A 25,191-nucleotide genomic window follows, 5' to 3' on the forward strand; every position below is an offset into this window, starting at 1 on the left:
GTGTGCATGGGGCTAAAAGGAAACTTGACTAGGGTCGTGGTCACCCCTCGGGGAGAATGGACGGTCCAGATCATCCCTTGGGATGAGCACGGTGGGCCACAACGATTGCTCGGACGGACAGCGTCCGCCCACTAGCGGTTTCTTGATTTTTGAAGAGAAGAGTCGGTCAGTGTGTGCTGACCGACCTTGTGAGTTTCGGTGCACGGCCGGGGCGTGCACATTGTGCACACGCACCTTCGTAAGTGGGGTCCACTGTAATTTTTATGAGAAATCCACTTCGTCCATCCATTTTTCCACCTCATTTAAGGGGCTGAGACCCAAATTGAAGCATATCCAGATATCAGGTGGGCCCCAGATCAGAGTTTTATAGGTTGATCTGTCCGTTGGGCTACTTTCATAATGATCCAATGTCTGAAATTCGATATATACGGTTAATTTAGAGTCCTTGGGCCAAATATAAAGTTACGAGCCAAACGGATGGTGGGAACCCTATGATCTTGCATTCAAGATGACTTTCAAACCCTTTTGGATCCAATCACTTGATTTTCTCGGATCTTTAGCATGTAAATTCTTCGATCTCGGTCTCCTAAGATCCGTCCCTTGCCTTGATGACTATTGAGCATCAAATCCATACTTTTAGCACTTATTTTCAGTCCAAGCTCCTAAATTCACCTTGCAACATAAACACGATTAAAATAGGACGTTAAACAGTATCATGTTCGTAAAATCAGGTCATAACTGGGGTCTAATATGTAATATTTGACCCTCAACAGATAAGCACTAGGTATGATATTGAGAAGTACTCAGGGAAAAATAACTTTGAGTTATAGAAGATCAAGATGATCAGTTTCTTAATCAAGCAAGGCAAAGATGGTGCTCTTGAGGAGCAAAATTCTACTATAACTGATGATGATTAGAATACTCTTGAAAAAAAGGCTTTATCATCGATCCGTTTATGTCTCACGGATGAGCTTCTCTACAATGTCATGAAGGAGAAAACTGCGGCTAAGTTATAGGCGAAGTTAAATGATGTCTATGTGAAAAAAATCTTTTGAAAGTCTCCTACACTTGAAACGGTAGTGGTATAACTTCAAGATGGCAGAAGATGAAAATCTGGAGGCTCACATTAGCAACTTTAATAAATTAGTTTGTAATATGTTGGATATGGAGGAAGTGATGAAAGATGAAGAAGGGATCGGCTTCTCAGAAATATTCGCGCCAACAGTATAACAGGTGTCTATTAAATCTGTAATTGGTGTTGGTTGGACAATATGATCTCGAGCTAGAAGGATAGATGTGGAGTCTACACTTCTATAAGGAAAATTGAAAAAGCATATCTATATGAAGCAACTAGAGCGGTTCGAAATTAAAAGGGCTGAGAAAAAGAGTTTGTAGGAGGTCATGGTACGACCTGTCGCCTAGACAATGGTTTGATTCCTTCATGGTGAGTCAAGAATTGTATGTTGATGACATGTAAATTGTCAATTATGGCATGTCTGAAATCAATGTACTGAAGACCCGATTAAGTGGGACATTCAGGATGAAGGATCGGGGGCTGAAAAGATGGTTCTCAGCATTGAGACTGAAAGAGGAGTAGAATTTGGTTATCTCGGGTAGAATACCTTGTGTAGGTATTAATCAAAGATGTGATGGACCCGATAAAGCCAGAGAGCGTTTCTTACGCGTCTCTCCTCAAGTTTTTCTCAGGACATGTCTCAAAATAGATGAGAAAAAGTAGGATATATCTCATGAGCCTTATTCGAATGCAGATGATATTGCATGTTATGATCTGTATTAGATCAGTTATTTCACAGGTTATTGGTGTTGTGAGCAAATACCTCTACAAGTAATATTAGGTGGCGATGAGATGGTATGGAAGACTACGTCTTTCCTTTTGAGAAGACAGGAGCAAAGGTGGTTGGGCACGTGGATTGTGATCCGACACACATGCTCACCTAGAATGTTCATACAGAGAAGTTCAAGTTCTGTATAACTTCTCTGGGCTTGTCAATGACGAAAAAGAAGGACGGAGTGTGTACGAGAAGCTATGATGTGATGCAGAGATAAGAGAAGAGGTTAAGAAGCTACACGGTTAAAGATTGAAGACATGGTGGAGATTGTTATACAACAGATGTCTTCAATCTTGTTTACCGTGTTACTTGACTAGTCGAGGGACTAGCTCTACTAGTCAAAAGTCCTTTCAACTGATCGAAGCTCGCTAAACTCGAAGTCCAGCGACAATGTTTCTGAAAATTCCGAGGTCTTCAACCAGTCGAAGGACAAGCTCGACCAGTTGAAGCCCGGGCTCGACCAGTCAAAGGTTACGGAGATGGTGCGCGAATTCTGCGCGAACTGTGTAAATTTAAGGCGGTTTTAGAGAGGTGTGTAAGTGAAGTTTCCTAAACTATAAATATAAGCCCCTAAGGTCTTTCGAAAGGTATTCCAAGGATTTCTAAAAGGGTTCTAGATTTATCAAATAGTGTAGCAATGATGAGATTCGAGGTTGTTCGAATCGGGTAAGTCCTCTCTTTTTGTAATTTATGATTTTATAGTGAAATTTTGTTACTTTTTGCCATGGTTTTTTACGAAAATGATTTTCCACGTTAAATTCATGTGTTCTCTTGTGTTTGCTTGGTGCTATTGGATTGCTATTATAGATCCATCTTTGTGTAATTCTACAGTATAAATCCCCAGTGATTTTAAGACATGATTCCAAAAGTGAGGCATACCTTTAGGGTTGAGGCCAGATATTTATGTTTTCAATGGTAGGAGTTCAAATGCGAGTACTTTCTTATCACGTGGTACACAAGGATTTGGATATGCATGGTATCTTGACTCGCTTTTTGAAATGACGTGGTTAGTTGGAAGGTGAAGCTGACAAAGTTGAGGTTAGATATTTGTGTTTTCAATGGTGGGAGTTCATGTACGAGTACTTTCCGTTTATGTGGTACACGGAGATTTGGAAATGCTTCGTTTCTTGACTTGCTTTTTGAAATGACGTGGTTAGTTGGAAGGTGAAGCCGACACAGATGAGGCAATTCTTAGGGTTGAGGCTTAGATATTTGTGTTTTCAATCGTGGGAGTTCAGGTACAAGTACTTTCCTATCATGTGGTACGCCAAGATTGAGATATGTTTCGTTCCTCGTCTCGCTTTTTGCAACGACGTGGTTTGTTGGAAGGTGAAGCCGACAAAGATCCGACCAGCAGCGATCTCGGCAATCCGCAGCCCCACCATCATGTATGTTTTATATCCACACCGTCCATCCATTTGGAGAGATCATTTTAGTAATTAAGGAAAGAATGAGGCAGATCCAAAGTTCAAGTGGACCCCACCACAAAAAAACAGTAGAGATTGAACGCCTACCATTAAAAACTTCTTTAGGCCACAGAAGTTTTTCGATCAAGCTGATATTCATGTTTTCCCTTATTCATGCCTGTGTTAACTTATAAATAGATTGGATCTCAAATAAACATCATGGTGGGCCCTAGGAAGTTTTTTCTTGTGGTGGGTTCTGCTTGAGATTTGGATCTACATCATTCTTTGTGTCATGACCTAAAATGATATATCCAAGTGAATGGATGGTGTGGATACAACATATACATTGTGGTGGGGCCAAAAACGTGGTGATGTCACTTCAGTAGCCAACTCGCTACTGTCGGGTTCAGTAGCTAATCCACGTCCCGTGTTGCTTATGTGCACCTCCAGATATACGACGTGGAGTTCTTGGTAACCAGATTAGATCGTAAGAGGTTTCCTAATCCCACGCTCATGGGAGCTTGTGCATCCACACGCAGGTACACGTGCCAATACAGAACATGTATACCACACTTTAGCTTTCGGTCAGATAATTGTTCCCTAAAATTACGCCTTTCAATTACTCTGGGGAGCCAGAATCAACGGTTAAAACAATCTCTATGGCTGTCGATTTGTATTTTGTATGATTTGACCAGCGTGAGGTTTGAAAATGACTTTTTCAAGGCAGGAGATCTAAACCATGCAGCCCACATAATGAATAGCTGAGATCTTGCACGATTGTTCTATATTTTTTGACCCATACTTGAGAGTGTATGGGCTGGGCCCCAGCGCGTGGAACTAGCAAAGCAGAAAATAACGTACGTCCATGGATTTGGTCAGATAGAAGGCGATCATATTCATTTCGTGACGTTGAAAATGGCAATTATCTTACGCGTAGTTTCAAGAGAAATTTCCAACTGTACGAGCAGTACATGGCCCACAACCTTTTCAAGCCCACTCGCTTTTTACCTTCCAAGAATACTCCCCGGCTGTACGGCCCCATTTCTCAGGTCGAAAATGTACCTGCTTTCCTTCCTGAGGCGGATCGCCTGGTGCTCGAAGACGAGCGCTTACGCTCCTCGAACTCCGAGTTGTACGAACGGTTCAAAAGATATCAACGTTGCATGGGCCCCACAGTTATGTATTTATTATATCCACAACGTTCATCCATATTTCGAGATCATTTCGGAGCATTATCAAAAAAAAAAAAATCATACCCAAGATCAACTGGACCACACCACAACAGGCGGAGGGAAAATTGATTTTCACCGTTAAAACTTTTGTAGGGCCCACCATAACATATATTTTCCATCCAATCTATTCATAAGGTCACAAATACTTGTATGAAGAGGAAAAAAAAATAATTCATAATGATCCAAAACTTCTGTGACCCATGAAAGGATTTCAATAGTAGACGTTCAATTCTCCACTGCCTTTTATGGTGTGGTCCACTTGATAGCTAGATCTAACTTATTTTTCGTCTCAAGCCTTAATACGAGTTCAGAAAATAGATGGACGGTTTAGATATAATAAATACATCATAATGGGACCCATAAACAGCAATAGGATTACAATAGGAAAAAAAAAAACTAGCCTTGTTCCGGTCGACTGGTTCTTCGACCCGACTCACTGTCCCACTGACCCAGTCGACCCTAAGTCGCTGTTCTACTTTTTTATATTTTTGGGTGGAGAACTTTTTCTCCCTCACGTTTTAGGTTTATAAAAACATTTTTCTATCTCTTAATTCATTTCTTTGCCAATTTATTTAACAAGCGTATCTCCTAAACTAGAATGAGTTATTTAATGTATCATATATGATTTTGGGGTAGGAGAAGCTAATTTAGCCAACCAAGATAGTAATTTTCCAAGAATCCATCCGGTTGATGGTTAAAAATCTACTTCACGGTCAATTCACTTCACTTCACGACCATTTCCACGCACTTCACGGTCAATTCACTTCACTTCACGACCATTTCCAAGCACTTCACGGTCAATTCACTTCACTTCACCGTCATTTCCATGCATTTCACGGTCATTTCCGCCGATTCCGTGTCGATTCACGGTCAATTCGACGCACTTCACGGTCAATTCACTTCACTTCAGGGCCATTTTCACGCACTTCGCGGTCAATTCACTTCAATTCATCATCAATTTCATGCATTTCACGGTCATTCCTGGTGATTCTGTGTTGATTCACGTTCAATTTAACGCACTTCACGGTCAATTCACTTCACTTCACGGCCATTTCCACGCACTTCGTGGTTAATTCACTTCACTTCACCGTCATTTCCATGCATTTCATGGCATTCCCGGCGATTCCGTGTTGATTCACGGTCAATTTGACACACTTCACGGTCAATTTACTTCACTTCACGGCCATTTTCACGCACTTCGCGGTCAATTCACTTCACTTCACCGTCATTTCCATGCATTTCACAGTCATTCCTGGCGATTCCGTGTTCATTCACAGTCAATTCAACGCACTTCACGGTCAATTCACTTCACTTCACGGCCATTTCCATGCACTTCGCGGTCAATTCACTTCACTTCATGCCGATTTTCATGCATTTCACGGTCATTCCCGGCAATTCCGTGTTGATTCACGGTCAATTCGACGCACTTCACGGTCAATTCACTTCACTTCACGGCCATTTCCACGCACTTCGCGGTCAATTCACTTCACTTCACCGTCATTTACATGCATTTCATGGTCATTCCCGGCGATTCTGTGTTGATTCACGGTCAATTCGACGCACTTTACGGTCAATTCACTTCACTTCACGACCATTTTGACGCACTTCGCAGTCAATTCACTTCACTTCACCGTCATTTCCATGCATTTCACGGTCAATTTGATGCACTTCACGGTCAATTCACTTCACTTCACGGCCATTTCCATGCACTTCGCAGTCAATTCACTTCACTTCACTGCAATTTCCATCCATTTCACGGTCATTCCCGGTGATTCCGTGTTCATTCACGGTAAATTTGACGCGCTTCACGGTCAATTCGCTTCACTTCATGGCCATTTTCGCGGTCAATTCACTTCACTTCACGCCCATTCCCATGCATTTCATGGTCATTCCCGGCAATTCCGTGTTGATTCACGGTCAATTCGACGCACTTCACTGTCAATTAACTTCACTTCACGGCCATTTCCACGCACTTCGCGGTCAATTCACTTCACTTCACCGTCATTTCCATGCATTTCATGGTCATTCCTAGCGATACCGTGTTCATTCATGGTCAATTTGACACACTTGAGTCCCGATTCGAAGAACCTCGAATCTCACCATTGCAACACCCTTTGAGTCCCTTAGACGAATTTGAAAAACTCCTAGGAATATTTTCTAAAGTCCTTCTCGTGAGATCCTGTGTGCAACAATCACAAAGGGATCTTCTTAAGAACTTGGTAAATGCAATTGGTTGTCTGTTAAACTTGATGAGTGGTCATCTGGCATAAGGAAAATGTTTTGAAGAGATTATATTGAATTCTGATGAGGAGAGGCCCGAGGGTCAAGATGTAGGCTATGGGGGAAGTGTGGGGTGGTAGAAAGCTTTTTCCACCCACTATCTCGTGGTTTTCCTGCCTTCTCCCTTGGGGTGTGTGTGTGTGTGTGTGTGTGTGTGTGTGTGTGTGTTGCTCTTGTGCTCTTCTTGTCGTCTCTACAAGCTCAAGAAAAGGCCACACCAAGAATATTCTCCCTGCCACCTCCAACTTCTGTACCTTTTGAGTGTTCGCTCCCGGTTGGACAATGACCTTCACTTTAGCGACAACTTGGTCTAGACCAAGTATCGAGCACATGACGACCTCCACCACCGTGCCAAAAGTGTTCCCCAAAGCAACGAAAACTGACTCAAACTAGGTATGCGCTGGTATGCCATACAAGCGAATCCACACCCCTTCCTTGCCGAGGACAGATTTCGGATTCCAAGTCATTGTGATTGGGTCGGACTTGGTTCAGATTAGTCTAGGCCAGAACTTAGATCGGGTCAGGCATGGTAGACTTGGTAATGAGTCGGGTTGAGTTCGGGTTAGGTATATTTCAAAACCGGATCGAGTCAGGTCAACCCTAACTCAGTCTAACTCGACTCAATACCCAGCTCTACTCTCAACCACCATTACCCAAGGTGGTGGGGTTAACTTGAACCTAAAATCGGCCCCATCTATGGGCTAATACCCTATACTGATAAGGGAAAATGGATTGACTGCGTGGATTTATAACACATACATCACAATGGTCCTTAGAAAGGTTTCAATGGTGGGTGCCACTGTCCCCGTTGTTTCCTGCATGGGGCCCAAAGATGTTTCGGGTCAAGCTGATCTTTGTATTTTCCCTTCATCTAGGTTTATGTGACCTTCTAGTGGGCCCCACAGTTTGGAGTGGTTCAGGTGTGCGGCATGTATGCAGCAGGTTGAGGTTCAAGGTGCGCAGGGGTGTGTGTAATGGCTCGGGGTTTAGGTCAAGGTTCTCCTTTCTTCTCTTCTTTTTCCTCTCTTCTTCTCATGTTTTCTCTGTTTCTTTTCTCTCCTCTCCTTTCTCTTCTATCTTTTCTTTCTTTTTCCTCTCTCTCTCTCTCTCTCTCTCTCTCTCTCTCTCTCTTCCTTTCTTTATTTATTTCTCATTTGTTGCTAACCTAATACGTGTAGATAACTAAATAGGGTTAGGGAGTGAGTTAGCTAACCTAACTTAGGTTAGGTGGTTGGGTGCATGCATTGGTGAAGAGTGAGGTGAGTGTTGAGGTGGCTAGCTTGCATAATGCATGTGTGAGAGGTGGAGAGAGAGAGAGAGAGAGAGAGAGAGAGAGAGAGAGAGAGTAGGTGTGATGTAAGGGTGGTGGGAAGTGAGGTAAGAGAGAGGTAATGCATGCATGGTATGAGAAATAGACCACGGGCCTTAGTTACATGGGCTTGACTAAGTCAAGACCCATCATGGTGGGGGTGGTGAAGTCGATTGTCTTCTCTTTTAGTGCTCCTCACAAGCACGAACGGATGTGCACTAGCTCATGCGGGTTTGCACGTGTGCAAGGTCATGTAAGTGCAAGGGTACGATCACACATGTAGGAAGGGTTGATTACACACATATGGGGGGTACGAATGCATATGCGTGGGCGCATCGGGGCACACGTACATGGGGATCGATCATGCACGTGCAGAAAGCTAGAGTGCACGCACCAAGAGTGTGATCACAAGCACACGGGAAGCCGGGGTAGTTTTGGAAAATTTATGGCCTATTACATTAGATCATCTGAGTCTCTAGATATGACGTGATGAAATAAACACTGCGATGCACTGGATTGGAGTTTGTGTACACTAGTGAATGCTTTTTCCAAGTTTATAACTTGGCCAAAATGCATAAATGATTCTTCCCCAACTTATTAATCTTGTGTTCCATTACGAATTCATTGAACCGTGTATGTAGAGTTATTTAATATCACACTCTTAACTTATGGGGGTGTTTCTTTTTCTAATTACCTCAATAAACAAAAGAAAAACAGTAATAATTACAATTTACTTTATTTGTCTAATAATTTATCTAATAATATTTGTTAGATTTGACCATTTATTCGTTTAAGCCATGTAAAATTGTATGGATTGAGATTTTATAATGTAAAAAATGCAATAATTGCAATTACATTTAGGTCTCCCTTTTACATGCGTCTGACTCTCAATTTAATGTGCTCTTATACAAAACAAACTCGCCTAAAGGTTACATATACCAAATGTGGATTAGTTACAACTCCAAATCCAGTCAATGGTTGTGACCCTAACTATTGAGTAGTCCTCCATGTATGTGTTGTATATCCATGTCGTGATCTATTTTACTAGCTTATTTTAGGGCACAGCACCAACAATAAAGTAGATATAAAATCTCTACTATTTCGCAGGCATTTTTATCATCATTAAATTAATGAGGAAAATGTTCACCAAGAGTTAACAGTGGTCTGAAAATGGTGGCTCTCTACTCCAACGTTAATTAATAAATTAGATTGATGATTAAAATGGTGGGTTCTACAGTTTGGGCTTTTTATAATCTAGCCCAATTGTATGTTATTTATTTATTTATTTATTTCTTTAAATTTAGCCCATATCTATTCGTGTTGTGATCCATTTGATGAATGGTCTAGATATTGTGTAAGGTGTGCAAAAATACATTTACTGAAACAATCAAACAATCAAAAGGCTCACTGTAAACTATAAATCATGAGTCAAATAGACAACTAAAATGTATTGAGAGAAAGAGAGAGAGAGAGAGATATAAGAATGGAATAGAGGCAACAAGGGCGGCGTAAAGAGATTCAAGAAATTATGTTTTTTTTTTTAAAAAAAAATATATATATTTATTGCTTGGGATGGTCTGATTTTAGGTTCAGTTCCAAGTTTGTTTCCAAGTTCGGTTCTACGGTTTGGTTCTATGGTTCGATTTGAATCTTCATAACCCCAAACGAGAATCGAACCAAACTAATTGGTTCTTTGATTTTCAAAACCAAAACCGGAACCGGTGCACTTCAGATTCGGACCTAACCATGCGGTTTGGTCAGTTCTGGTTCGGTTCTACTAGTTCCACGTGCATCCCTATTGTCTATGTCCATGTGAGAGCTAATGGCAACACCAGCTGTGGGACCAAAACCTGTCACAATATTAAGCACTCCATCTAGAATCCCTGCCGAATATCAAACATAAAATATCATTTGCTTTTGTAATATTTGTGCTTGACTCTACTAATAGAAATCTTGCTTGTTATCGCATACAACACACGTGTGAGAGAGAGATGGGAATCATGGAGGCGAGAGAAATGGAAAAAATAAATAAAATTGTTTACAATTAAAAAATCTTGAAAAATTATATGGGGCCACGCTGGGCTAACAGGCTTTTAATTGGCCAAGTCCAAGCTTGGCCCGCTTAAGAAATGGGCTGGAGTTTTAAGTCCGAACCCAACCCTCTGCCTGAAACTTCAGCCCAAGTTTGGCCTGAGGCAAGCCAAATAAGAAACTCATTAGGCCAGCTCGATCCATTGACGACCTTATAGATTCCTCTCTTTACCTTGTATTTTTATTATGTATTATTTCTTTAATTTGTCTTGTTGACTATAATAGATCGTTTTGATAAGGAGATTATGAGCCTAGATTAAAGATATTTGTGTTATTATTATTATTATTATTATTTTATTGAGCTTGTATTTTTTATTTTTTATTTTTGGTCATGTTCTAATCACCCATCCGGTAAGTTATCCTATTTTGATTAAATTTACCTCACGGATCTGTGATTCAGATTCAGCTTTTATCAACCTAAGTACCAAATTTCGGGGCGTGACACCCACACTATAGACATATCAAATGTGAACTCCACGTGATGGATGATGGATAGTGGACATTGGGAAGCCCCACATAAAGTACAATTAGCATTGACCTATAGTGGGCCCCTTAATAATGAGTGGTCCACAACCAAGATGAACCTTGTATAATGGACGACCTACTTTGAAGGTTTGGCTCACACAATGGACGGTCCACATTAAAGGTGGGCTCCATATGATGGTTGATATGCATCTAATGTATGCTTACATAATGGATGAACCAAATGTCCCGAATAATTAAGCTTTCAATATGTTAATCTTAAATATGCTATGACTGATGATAAGCATACCATCAACATACAATATGTTGCTTGAAATAGATACAATAATCGAACTCACTTATAATAAACTACTGGCTCATCGTAAAAGAATAAAAGTTATTTTTGTATGTAAACTTCTTTGTATCGAACTTCACATTCGATCTTTCAAACCTATGTCTCGGATTCAATTTAAAACCCCAACTTAAAGCATACACTTTGATACCACTTGTTATGTGCAGCCGTTACATATCTTCGGCATAGAAGCAACCTTATAATAAATCAAACACATGAATAAATAAGTGAAAATCGAGAAATCACCGAGAAACACAGATATTAAGTTCAAAAACACTTGTAGGAAAAAACTACGACACTAAGCGACAGGCAATCGACTATAATATTTTTTTTTTTAAAAAAAAAAAAGTTATAAGAAATAGAACAACTTACACGAAAGAAAACTTTAACTAGGCTCTCCTCACAATATACGGATTAACCGTCATTCTGTATAACAAAGGTTTATATAGAATCCCGTACAAAATTAGAAACAAAATACACACTTACATATAACTTACGCATTCGGTTTGGTCAACCTTATCTAACATTTGGTTGACCAAAAACATATTCGGGATTCTCAGTCGACCGTTGAGTCCAACTTCAGTCGACCAGAACTATTAGAGGAAGGTTAGGCGGACTTATTCGAGTCAGCTGGACAAATTAAAGGCACTTTGACCACAGTGAGAGCACCGACCACAACAATATAGGCATTTAAATCATTTTCTGTTTTTAAGGTCATGTTATTGTCGGGCAATAATAATATTTTGAAATTGTGAAACAGTTCTCTAATAAATATGATTATTTCGGTCCCAGTACTGGTAAAAAATGTGCAACCGCTGCAGTTCTGTAATCGTGGTAGTTCATCCATGATACGCCTGGCATATGTAGATACTAATCCAGTCCGCAGAAACAAGTGCCCTGTGTGGATGGATCATAGACCTAAAATCTTGTTAATGTGATTATCTTGTCCATCAGATTTCTCTTGCTGAGCTTTAGCTGATGACCATTTTGTTTTCAATCATCCATTAGATGGGAAGCACCTTTTATCCAATCGCCCTTCTGATGGAAGCCTGATTGGACGGTTAGAATTGCTCGATCCCCATTGCTCACAATCTACAATCTACCCACAACAGGAAGGAGGAAGAGGAGGAGGAGAAGCAATTCCATTGCCATGGTTTATATATAATGAATTGGGGGATTTGGGAGAAGAAGTCCCAATTTCAATGCCATTGTTTTCGCACGATTCTTGAGCTTTTCTTCCGTGACAACACCCTTCTTCTTTACCTGTGATGTCCCAACATATATACAGACAAAACACCCTCACTGACATCAAGGATATAAATGGAGAAATTCTGACCCACCTCACATGTGGAAACGGTGAACGTTTTTATCTTGCTATTAGGCTGAAATAATTGTCAGGTGGGCATATATGTACGTAGAAATTGGACAATTTGTCCATTTCTCTAAATAGTGTTTTTTTTTTTTTTTTATTATTACATTTATGATTCACTTGACGATCACATCAGCCAATGTACGGCTCCATAATCCCGCACAAAGGTTCTTCATTTACACATGTGAGGTTTGTGTATGTCATGGACAACTTACACGAAGGAAAGCGGTGGTGATCACGTGATCACGGTTGATCTGGTTGACAGAATTGCATGTGATCTCTAAGCCCAGCGATTCTATCACCCGCTGCACTTGACTCAGTGCACCCATTGCTCTATTGCAGCCGATCTTTAGCACAAACCTCTCTTCATCAAACATCTCCACTTCAATCTAGAAAAACCAAATATCCATATACTTACAGACCTTCACGACTAACAAGAGAATAATCACAAGATGCAATTTGGGTCGGGTACCATTTACTAAGTGATTATCAACCCTTCAACCCATTGATTAGTGGACCACCTCTTGGATGAGAAATAGCCCCAAACCAGCCCAAACCAGTAAGCCTATAGATCGAAGGGAGAAACATGCAATATATGCAGTTCTTTACTATTAGCACATCAGCAAGGTGGCCCATCGGTTCGTTGGTCTGCATTGATGGACGCGTTCACCAGGTCTCTTGGGTAATATGGTTAATACCATCCTATCAATGCACACCTGATCGAGTTAGAGATGGAAAAAGAAGAAGAAAAACATAAAAACCTTAAACCAAAACCTGTGATATAGCTGGAGGAGAATCGCATGGAAATAATTCTTGAGGTTGCATTGGTGGGATTTCTTCCTGCACAACAAGGTAGTTGTCGTTGCAGGAAGAGTCCGCCATGATGTTGGTATTCTCCTTCTCCCTCTCAATTTGTTGCAGAATGCTTTGTAGGTAAGCGAGAGCATCGACGAGAATAGATCTCTTGTCCATCTTTAACCACAATCAATAGCAGTTAGAATCATATATAGTATATATCATTCATTATTTGTAGGAAAAGCATACATTTTTTAACGTTACAGTCAATTTTTATTTTTTTATTTTTTTATTTTTTTTCCAGAAAAGATGGCCATGCCCCTATGATTTTGAATATATGAACAGGGGATGTACAAAAGAGAGATTCAGATTGGCTGCACAAAATCGGGCCTCATCCATCATATATCTTAAAAAAGCGAAAAAAAAAAAAAAAAAACATCCTGTGGCCCTCGAGCCGGCCACTCCTACTGACGAAAGAGTAAACCCCTGCTCCCCCGCATACTGGGATTGGAAGCATAGCCCACTCAGTCTGAGAGCCAAGAAACCCAGAAAAAAACACACCAAGCAGCACAACAGCCCCTCCAATTGATTAATCTTCCCACCCAGGTCGGTCATTTCCCAGCCATTTTCCAGCTGAACGACAGAATCATTCCCCTCCAATTGTGAATTTCTCTACAATTTCTCAATCACATATGATAATTTTATGGCTATTACATCTCTTGGTGCAATTAGATATTTTTCTCACGGCATAATGATGTGTTGAGATGTACTGTGCAATGGAATGCGCCAATAAGATGATTTATAAACATAAATATAAATGGTTACCTTTGTGATGTTTGGTACAAGAGATCTCAAGCTGAATAGTTGCTGGTTTAACCGTTTTCTCCTATTTCGCTCTGATACCAAGTTCTTACTGTTAGGTGCATTGGCCTTCTTATCATCACTATCCGATTCTTCCTCTTCCGCTTCCTCCTCATCATTTGACTGTTGTTGTAGTTGTTGTAGTTGTTCCATCTGGTTTATAGAGCCAACTGACGATGATGGTCGGAGGGTCGATCCGTCTTCTTCTAAGAGGGAGAAGAGTTCCGAATCAAAGTCATCTGATTCAAGGAACCCATTAACTTCTTGTTGTTGTTCTGCTTCTTGTTCTCGTTGCTGCTGCTGCTGCTGCTGTTCTGATTCTTGTTCTCGTTGTTGCTGTTGCCGTTGTTCTTCATTTTGGTACGTAGAACCGATAGAGGAATGCTGGTGGTGGGCCGAGTCACCTTTCTCCAAGAGAGAGAAGAGATCTAAATCATTGCCATCTAAGTCCGAGATATGGCCATTCCACCAAGCATCCAAAGAAGAGCTGAAAGAGTTATCTAACTCAGGACAACCTGACCAAATGTCTGGCCCCTCCTCCATCAGGAAACCTTCCAAGTCCTCCATTCCTTCAACTACAAAGACACCTTCACCTACCCAAAAGGCTCTCACAAATCACTACTTCTCCCTCCAAACTACAAACGATCAGTAACGCTTCTCAACTCCCTTCGGACGCTTGTTCTTTTCTCTACCCTCTCCTAAGCTTTTGTAACCCACATTTAAAGGGAAGACGGGGCAATTCGTCTACGTTTCTCCGCCCCACCGATTCGTTCTCTCTGCACGTGGCTATATCACATAGTGCCACATTTGTTTCTTTTTATCTTGCATATTATTTCTACTATAAATAAATCACTGCTCCTGTGGCAGTATAGGATCTAGTGCTCCAATGTCTACGTGCACAATTCAATCAATCAACCCTGACCGTCCATTGGGTTGGGCTCACTGTTCGTGATTGGAGTATCTTATGTAGTATTTATTTCGCTAGTGGACTTGATTTACTTTTCTTGAGTGTTAATGGGCTCGTTTTAACTGTATCTGAATTTTCAGGCACAACGATAAATTTATTTTACATGATTGGAGTATCTCATCTGAATGTAATTTTTTTCCCTTTTTATTTTAATTCTTTTTTAAGCAATAAAAGAAAATGAGTTTGGTGAAATTAGGGTTGAATTCTTTTTACAAATGTAAACAAATTATACGCTGGACATTGCATCCTAAAAATAGCGTGTGAAAAAACCTACTCTACCAGTTGAATTAGTCAAATTAAGGATGAAATCTATCTCAAAGAGAGTGCTATCTTCCGCACCTCGTTTCACTAACATATAATATTCTACAATCTCATGTTCATCGAAGATGACCGGAGCAAGAACTGTCTAAGTCGCCCTTGGATCATTCTTGTTTTTTAAACCTTTAATCATCTATTTCGTAGCCATTCAATTGGATGGTTGGGATTGCTTGATCAATAAAATATTAGGGATGTGTTACATCCACAATGTGTTTCAAATTTTGAATGGATCTACTTCGTCATACATTAATGCCACATGTGATGAGGATGAGTCACTCCATTTTAAAATGATGGCAGTTATAAAAGTCATTTTGAAAACATGACTTCGTTCCTTTTTGAGAATCTTATAAAATAATACTTAATCTTTTAAACATTCGTACCCTTTTAAAATGTTTTTTTTTCCCTTTAAATTATCTTATTAAATTAAGTAGGTTTCATTAATCTACTTTTGTTAGATTTTTCCAACGGCAGTTAGATTAACTGGGAGATGACACCCTCCTCTTTCCCACTCACATGCTCCAAATGTCTGTGGAGCGATGATGATTAATTGGCCATTTAGTAACCATTGCTTGATTGGGCTATCTAACCACTTGCAAAAAGGTTAGCCACATGAGCCATTTGGTTTGATTTTATTTTTTTTCTGGGTCTTTTACTCTCCATTTATATGGACGAGTTAAATGGTCAAGATCGCCCAAATAATGTATTTCTTTTTTTTTCTTTTTTCTTTTTTCTAAAGAGTCATTTGGTACCATGAATTTGGGGGATTTCAAATCCCTGATTGTTTGACACCATAAAATAATTGAAGGTTTCAAATCCCTTTCTTTCTGCTTCTTCTTCTTCTTTTTTTTTTTTCTAATTTATTTAGTTACACACGCGCACACACCCCACACACTTACGCTAGTGGAATTTCACCACCTGTGGATACTCGAACCCTTCACCGGGTTTTGAAACTCCCGAGAGTCTACCAGCCGGGCAAGAGTAAGGATCCCTTTCAACTCCCTTTCAAATATGTGTTGAGGGTTTGGATTACATTTAAAATTAATTTGTATTTCAAGCTAAACATGAGAACGTTTAAAGCGGATCTGGCTCCGAAAGTATTCCGGGCGAGTGACGAGAGTTGGAAGTAACTCGGTTAACATAGAGAGTATAACTAATGCCATATTGGCAGAATTTGTATGAGATCTAACCCGTTCATCAGGTACGCAGTCTCTTATTCACCTTCTAACTCGGAAATCACAACGATCCAAAACTCAGGTAGGCAACGCCGTACAAAATAGATGACATAGAACCCGCACCACTAATTTTGTATAGGGCCTACTTTGGTGTCTACGTTCGTATTGGCCTCATCGGTGTGCCCGCTATCAACCAACCACCAAACGAGGCGTGTTTAACGTTTGGGGCACATAAAGATAAAAATGAGATCCACTCATTCATAAGCGGACGCGGATTTCCTGCCAAAGCCTAAGTCCCTGTGCTCGAAACCTAGGTGGGGCCTACGGTGATGTTTACGAGAAATCCACCCCGTCCATCTGTTTTTTGAGCTCACTTTAAGACTATTGACCAAAATTTTGCAGGATCCAACACTTAAGTGGGCCGCACTAATGGAAAAAGGTGGGTGGAGAAATTTCTACCATTGAAATCTCCCTAGGATCAACAGTGATGTTTACATGCCATCCATACCGTTCATTGAGTCATTTATATTGGGATGATATGAAAAAACAAATATTAGCCTGATTGAAAACTTATGTGGCCCTGCGAATATTTCAACGGTGCACGTTCAATCCTCATGTTTCCAGCCCACTTGAGTATTGGATCCGGTTTATTTTTTTACATAATGTCATAAAATTAGCTCAAAACACGGATGAACAGGTTGAGTTTCTCACGAACATAACGGTGGGCCCACCTAAGTTTTGAACGGAAGACTTTCTCAGGAAATCGCGTCCGATGCGCTCATTCCAATTATTTCCAAACCGTGTGGGGTACCTTAGTCTTAGATCATCATCATTTCTGGGTCCAAGGCAAATGCCTACTCAATGGAGGTTGCATCCACCTGTACCCACACACATGCGAGTATGGTGATATTTTTGGAAAGCTGTTTAATACTCTGTTCAAGTATGACAGTTGATACACAAACACTGTTAAATTGTGCATTTGTCATACATCCACTCAAATCAGGACAGATGGGCCTGTTTGGGAGCTTGGATTTGAAACCACCTGGATTGGGATTAAACTTTAATCCAAAAGTAATTATGCATGATATATTCCACAAGGGTTTGAATTTTATTACTAAATCAACTTTAATATATTTAAGTAGTGGCATATGTAATGTTTGACACAATAGCTGCAATAAGCCCCTGAAATACATGCTTTGCCCATAAATGATGAAATTTCAAATCTCGGATGGGCCACAAGGACAAGATCATGTCCGATTGACTAACTAATGATTTTTCACCGTTGACTTACATGGGCATTAATATTTGGACGGTGCAAATCACTATAATAAAGTAATTAATAGTAATGCAATTGATAATCTACTTATTTTTTGATATCATTAGTGGGCCATGTGTCCAATAGAATAATAGTACAGTAACATATGCAATTATTAAAAGGATTTTAAGTGTAATCCAAGCTCTTACCATTAAAAGGATTTTTTATTTTTTTACACACATATGCACACACACACTCACACCATAGTGTGCTTTCACCACCTATGAATACTCGGACCCTTGACCAGGTGTTGAAACTCCCGAGAGTCTACAACTCGAGAAAGGATCCAACAATAAAAGGACTTGAAATCCCTCAAATCCCTCCAAATCCATGGTGCCAAATGACCCCTAAATTGTGAAAGTCACCATACTTAAGCCAAAGTTCTCAACCCAAAAAGTTCCCCAAAAAATGATTTAGAGGTGTCTAAACCTTGATTTGTGAACATTGTTTGTTTAAAGTGCATCCTTGTTGGAAGAGCATTTTATCATTTTTACAAAAGTAAGCAGTTAATCCAACTACTGTAGAAGGTAGCTGGATGAAATTTATCAATTTGATTAGGTAGTTCAGTGAAAGTATTTTTAATAGAAGGTACTACAATCTAATTCTATAAACTTAGGTAGTATTTTATAATTTTTTTGTTTTTTAATAAAACGGATGAAACAAGCCCCAAAGTTTCACTTTTGGACGGTAACTCTTGGATTCCGATTGCGTGGTGTACTATAGAACACCGCATGTAGTGTGTATACGTGAAAACTTTGTGGGGTCCACCATGATATATATGTTTTATCCTGGCCGTTCATTCATTTTTGCCAATAATTTTGAAGCGTGAGTACAAAAATGAGGCAGATTTAAAGCTCAAGCGGACTGCACCAAAAACATAGCAAGGATTGAGCGTTTCCTTTATGGATGAAAACTTCCTGGGCCTGAAGTTTTTAAGCTGATATTTGATATCTGTGCTTTCCTTTTGTCCATGTTTGTGTGACTTTACGAATAGGTTTGACCTTGTGAACAGGTTAGATGGCAAATAAATATCATGGTAGGCCCTAACGAGGTTTCACCAATAGGTGTCATTATCTCCCCTGCTAACTTTGATGTGGTCCACTTCAGCATTGGATCTATCTCATTTTTTAGTTCATTCCTTGAAATGATTTGATAAAGTGAATGAACTGTATGGATAAAATACATACATCATGGTGGGGCCCACAGAGTTTTGCTACATATATGTAAAATTTGGCCGGAAGGTGTGGTTATAACTTTTGAATGGACCGTCATAATTAATTAATTCGGGTGAAGAAAACTTCATTTTATCACGCTTTTTTTTTTTATTCTTTTGCCTGTGGTAAAGTACTTTGCCGGAAGACAACCTTTTTATATAGCAATTTGATTGTGGGACAGTTATTTTAAAGAAAAATTTTGACAGCAAAGAGCACATTTAGATTTAATAATGCTTAAAGATGAAGAATCACTTCATCCAAGATGGCCCCACAAGGATACACTACTGCCAAATGATCTTGTCTGGACCGTCAGTTTGCATATGCTGATGTTGACAGCCTCAACATGAATAACGTGGATCAGCTTGTTTGATCGATGGCCTTCAAAAGTAGCTAATGGTCAATGGCTCGTGTTATTGGGCATCACTGAACGATCGGTGGCTAATTGGGTGATGACCGGTGCTGTGGGGCCCATTATGATGTATGTGCTTTTATCCACGTTGTCCATCTTTTCCAGATCATTTAAGGGCATGAGCCTAGAAATTGAGTAGAACAAAAGCTCAAGTGGAGCACCCAGTGGTGACTCAACACCCACCATTAAAAAATTTTAGATTATTTTTTTACAGCATGTTTTAAAAGGAATGGACCGGGTGTATTTCACACAAACATCGTGGTGGGTCCCACAGGAACTTCCTTCTAAATGCTCTAGCTAGAAATGGGCGTCCCACGTGTTGGGGTCACCACCCAATCTGACGCTTCCGTCACAATCTGGCCGTATACAAGCATGTATTCGATGGTTATGATCAGCCGCGTTTGACGCGGAACCTGAGGGACACTGTCACTTTCTCCAACCTGCCGAAATGGCTACAGGTGCATAAGATTATAGACGAGGTATGTACAGGGACGGTGTCACTTTCTCAAACGTGGAAATAACCTTACGGACAAAAGATCCAAGATGTGGATTAAGCCGTTCACACCAACACCGTTCGTTAAATCTGAAGTCTAATGACCGAATCTGAAATCAGAATCCTGAATCCGAAATAAAATCAAAAAACTTAGTTTGATAATTATGCTGAAGTCGGGAAGTTAAGACTGAATTTGAAACAATTTATTTGTTAACAAACATCTTAAATGTTTGAAATATTTTAATTAGACACAGTTGTCCCCATCTCTTGTTTCGAAATGTTTTACATTATAAAGAAATTATTTTTTATTCAATGAAAATAAAATCCTTATATTTAATTTAAATAAACTAAAATATTTAATAGAAAATTGATGTTGAGATTTGGTTTGCAGAATCACACAGATATGAATCTAAGATAGCAATTTAATGGCACCAAGCATACACAAGAAAATACAGAGATTTAACGTAGAAAACCCTTGCGGGATAAAACCACGACACAAAGCGATAGAAAATTTCACTATGAAAACACAGATTACAATGATAGAGGACTTACCTGGCATGGGCAATCCTCAAACCTCACATTTTTCCACCCATTGAAACCCTAAAATCCTTTCAAAAACAATTAGAACCTCTTAGAATACCCTGGAATACTTCCTAGTTTCGTATACAACCCTATTTATAGCTTTAGAAACAAGTAGAAGCGGAATAAGAAACAAAAAATCGTAGAATCTGTGTTTTCGCAAACGAATCTGCATAAACCTTCGATAACATCGAACTACCTTCGATGTCATCGAAGAATGACAAAAGTGTCCAGCGACTAAACATGGATTTTGCGAAAATCCTCGATTGCTCGACCCAGCTTCAATGGCATTAAACTTGTCTTTGATGTCATCGAATACTCCTCGATGTCGTCGAAAAATATCACTAATATGTCCAGCAGCCAACAGAGAAAATCCAAATAATACTCGATGGATCGAACACTGTTCAATGTCATCAAAGGTGACATCGAACAGTCAGTCAATGTCATCGACAGACTCTGTACCTGTCTAGATTTAAGACATCAAATGCAACAACTAAAATATCATTATTCATAAGGCCCTCAATTCCTCTTAGCAGAAAGATTGTCACTATGAGTCATGTAGGGTTGAGTACTAATAGCAACAAAACCGTCAAATAAGGTCCACTTTGATGTTTATATGCTATCCAAACTGTTTATAAGGTCATTCCCAATTAGATGAAGTGAAAACACTTAAAATATAGCTTGATACAAAACTTTTATGGCCATAAAAATACTTCAATGGTGCTCATCGAATGCCCACTGTTTCCTCTTATATGGCACGCTTAAGTATTTTATAAACTTCAATTTTAGTAACACTACTTAAATGACCTCGCAAAACAGGGGATGCGGATATGCGGATTAGCTACTGACAAGTTGAATAGCGAGATTAGCTACTATAACGCCCCGACTTTTCAGGACCCGAGTATATGACCCGTTTCCCAAAAATCCGAGTGTTAGCCTAAAAACAGTCAAATCCCATACATAATCTTTTTCTTCTATCAGAGTTAGCAAATAAGTGTAGAATGAACAAGTCAGCATAAAGGAAAATTTACATTTACATTTATAATATACAAGAAGTTGCCCATAATGACTCATACAAACCAATGTCCCTACACTGGCAATTACGTGATTACTTATATGAGAAATTTAAAAGCATGTAAAACATATAAACGAAAGCTGTAAGATCATGTAGCTTCCTTGGTAAGTACAACTACGTATCCTTAACCGTCATAACAGCTCCTCATCAGTCTAAACCTGCACATCATTGAAGCCACTTGTGCTACCTGTACGGTTATATATTTGATGGATAGTGGCCAACTCAATGTGAATTTTTTTCAAGATTACACATCGCCGCCTTAGCTAAGCATAGTTAAAACGATAAGGTAATCAAAACAAAACATGATGCAGTCTTTTTATATGCATGGATGCGTGAAGGCATATCGACATGGGGATGCACATCCAATCGGACTTGTGCTCGTCACCCATACAATCATCGACCCAGAAATGATCATCCAGTCAGAACAATACGTCGATAGTCGATGGTTTGGGAGCTAGCGAAATGATACCCCAACAACTCTATGGCACGTGCTACAGCATCCAGAATTAGCCGTCCGTCATCGCCAATATGCTATGAATACATGATTAGCCAACCGTTATTAATCCAATTACAATCAGTCAATTTAAGTAACTCAGTGGTCACTACGGGGGGCTCGTCACTCAGCATAGGCCGACAGCTCGGGTATAATGTCCCATGACCACCATCCCCGGCTCATGAGGTTTTCCCATCTTAGGATATTTAATGGATGTCTGTCGATAGTGGCTAATCAAATTTCATAACTAGGGATTTCCATCGCATGGTATAGGCCATCGAAGCCACATCGGCAAATCTCAGAACATAGGACAGGTATCAAATCGCAGCGGCAAAAAGGGTACACAGAACATCAAATCAATCGACAAAAGGGGTCAAGTAAGGCCAAATCAGTGCGGTTAAAAGAGATCATTTCTAAGCCACTCAAACTATAAGCCCTATGGATGGTAAATTCTACATTAACATTCTATATTCCATATAACCTCTAAATCGAGAACTCATTCCTCACAAACCCATCTTGTTACATCCTAAGTATGGGTTCACGTACACAAGAGGGATCACCCACCGTTAAATGTAGTGAATAGAGACCCATAAGTAGAGGTGGGTATTTTGGACCCAATCCGGTGGATCCAACTTGATCCGACCAGACTCGGTACCATTCCGAACAGAACCAATGGCTTAAATCGACCTGATCGAGTCTGTCAACTCAGATCTGATCGTATTTCGGATAGGTCCAGATAGAGGTCGATCCGGACCAATTCGACCCGACCTAACCAGACCCGACTCGAAGCCTGAGGAAGATTTTAATAGAGGATATCCAATCATTATTGTTTTCCTGTGGTGTGGTCCACCTGAGATTTTTATCCCTCTAATATTTTGTAACAAGCCTTAAAATGATCCGTAAAAATGGATGAACGGCATCGATGAAATACATACATCACAGTGGGGCCACAAATCATCGAACAGGGAGTAGCCAATTCGTTTTCGTCAAGCTCATGCGTCACTAATAAGACACATGCAAAAAGCTTCAGGCTCCTTGCTGCACTAGCCTCAAGCTAGCTGGCTAGTTCCGTGCAAGGGGACGGATTGGCTGCTCCCCTGGTTGGTGCTCTGTGGGCCCCACCATGATGTATTTATTTCATCCATTTCGTTCATACATTTTTACGGATCATTTTATGGATTCATTAAAAAAATGATAGGTATGTAAATATTAGGTGGACCACACCACAGGAAAACAATAATAATTGGATATCCACCATTAAAATCCTCCTAAGGTCCACTGTACTGTTTATTTGACATCCAATCTATTAATTAGGTCATAAAGACCCAGATGAAGGGAAAAAATAAATATCAGCTAGATCCAAAACTTTTATGGCCCCCAAAACGTTTTTAATGGTCAACGTTTATTCAACACTGTTTCCTGTAATGTGATCCACTTGAGATTGAGATATATCTCATTTTTTTCATATCATAAAATGATCTATAAAAATAGATGGAAGGCATGGATGAAACACATACATCATGGTGGGGCCCACAGAGCACCGACCAACAGCCAATGGCTGGTGGCACCGTGGCAGGGGGAGTAGCCAATCCGTTTCCGTGCGAGGACGAGACTGACGCTCCTCACGCTCCTCGAGCTCCGAGTTTTACGAACGGTTCAAAGGAGATTAAAGTTATATGGGCCCCACAGTGATGTATTTATTATATCTACACCGTTCATATATTTTTAGATATCATCATAGAGTATTATCTAAAAAATGAATAATATCCAAAGATCATCTGGACCACACCACAAGTAGCAGCAGCGAATGATTTTCACCATTAAATATTTCGTGTGGTCCACTTGATTGTTAGATCTGTCTTATTTTTCATCTCAAGCCTTATGACGAGCTCCCCAAAAGGATGGACTGGTTTAGATATAACACATACCCCATGATGAGACCCACATAACTTGCTAAGGTCGTTACAGCAAGTCCCCGCTCACTATATATATATATATATATATATATATATATATATATATATATATATATATATATATATATATATATATATATATATATATATATATATATATATAAAGTCAACACTCACTGTGCTTTCACGCAGTGCACGTTAATATATATGTTCGGTAAAAACATGAATACAGTAACGGATAGTTTTTTCGGAGCCATGTGGGGCAACCTTGATGTGTCTGTTTTATCTAAGCCATTCATCCATTTTGAAATATCATTTTAGGCCTTGAGCATAAAAAGGAGATATATTAAAAGCTGAAGTAGACTAGACTACATGAAACAGTTGGATTAAATTCCTACGATCCGAATCCTACTGAACCCGATCCGACTTGGCTCCCTAACCGAGTCGGACTCGGTTCGGGTCAGGCTAACCATGTATCGGATCGGCTCGAGTCAAATAACCCGGACACGATTTCAGATCGAATCGAGTTCGGGTCAGGCCATTGAGTTTTCGAATCTGGTCGAGTTGGACCCAATCCGGGCCGATCCGAACCAATGCCCAGTTCTACCCATAAGCGACTCACATCAATCCATGATAAAGCATATAATTATGGCATACCAAACATAAGTTAATTAAGGATAATGATAAGAACTATCAATTTAAATTCAAATGGAAAGCATCATATAAGCAATTATTGTATGGAATCATGTTCACAACTGTCAAATATATATAATTCAAGTATAGGCCATCCCTTAAGAATTGATAAAAGATCGCGTGTTATGAGATAACATCAGTGATTCTAATAAAGACTATTACTTAAACTAATTTGAAAATTGAAAGCTTAAGGGGAAGCATCATCACCTGTAGAGTTGTTTTCGCATTCTTAATCCAAGTTCTCCTGCGGTCCAAAGTCACCCAAGGAATCTCCTAAAATCACGGTTTATGTTCGTCAATATTCCCACGGTTTGTCCAACTAACGTGAGGGTCCGAACGGATAATAACAAGGCCCCTTAGGTTTGTGTTAAAGGGAACGACCCACCATATTTTTATCCAAACAAGGTGGCCCCTACTGGGCTCAAGCTCCTCATCACCATGGGCTGCACCAGGCCTCACACATGGATCTCATACACATTAGGTGGGTCCCATGGATGGCCGCACCATTCACACCATTTATCTATTTTAAGAAATCATTTT

At 39.8% G+C, this 25,191-nt stretch overlaps 1 protein-coding gene across 2 annotated transcripts; it reads right to left on the bottom strand.

The window, feature by feature from the left end:
- Window positions 1-12,104: 12,104 nt before the first annotated feature.
- Window positions 12,105-14,644, bottom strand: LOC131235168 (transcription factor bHLH35-like). 2 transcript variants are annotated; one of them, XM_058232311.1, is made up of 4 exons: window positions 13,972-14,643; window positions 13,126-13,323; window positions 12,567-12,740; window positions 12,105-12,245 (listed from the first exon to the last, which is right to left on the bottom strand). In XM_058232311.1, the coding sequence occupies exons 1-4, from the start codon at window positions 14,572-14,574 to the stop codon at window positions 12,138-12,140; spliced, it is 1,083 nt and encodes a 360-aa protein (XP_058088294.1). In that variant the 5' UTR covers window positions 14,575-14,643; the 3' UTR covers window positions 12,105-12,137. The 2 variants fall into 2 exon arrangements, with proteins under 2 accessions (XP_058088294.1, XP_058088303.1); XM_058232320.1 differs by lacking the exon at window positions 13,126-13,323 and having other exon boundaries at window positions 13,972-14,644.
- Between the last annotated feature and the right edge of the window lie 10,547 nt (window positions 14,645-25,191).

The sequence above is a fragment of the Magnolia sinica genome, chromosome 2 (assembly GCF_029962835.1).
Source record: "Magnolia sinica isolate HGM2019 chromosome 2, MsV1, whole genome shotgun sequence".
NCBI classification, from domain to species: Eukaryota; Viridiplantae; Streptophyta; class Magnoliopsida; order Magnoliales; family Magnoliaceae; genus Magnolia; species Magnolia sinica.

What these genes read in the sequence shown, in the direction of transcription:
- LOC131235168 (XM_058232311.1), bottom strand. Translation starts at nt 14,574, where the DNA reads ATGGAGGACTTGGAAGGTTTCCTGATGGAGGAGGGGCCAGACATTTGG. An exon ending in TTGTACCAAACATCACAAAG is followed by an intron (nt 13,324 to 13,971) that starts GTAACCATTTAT and finishes TTGTGGTTAAAG; the next exon opens with ATGGACAAGAGATCTATTCT. An exon ending in CTCCTCCAGCTATATCACAG is followed by an intron (nt 12,741 to 13,125) that starts GTTTTGGTTTAA and finishes TGGTTTTTCTAG; the next exon opens with ATTGAAGTGGAGATGTTTGA.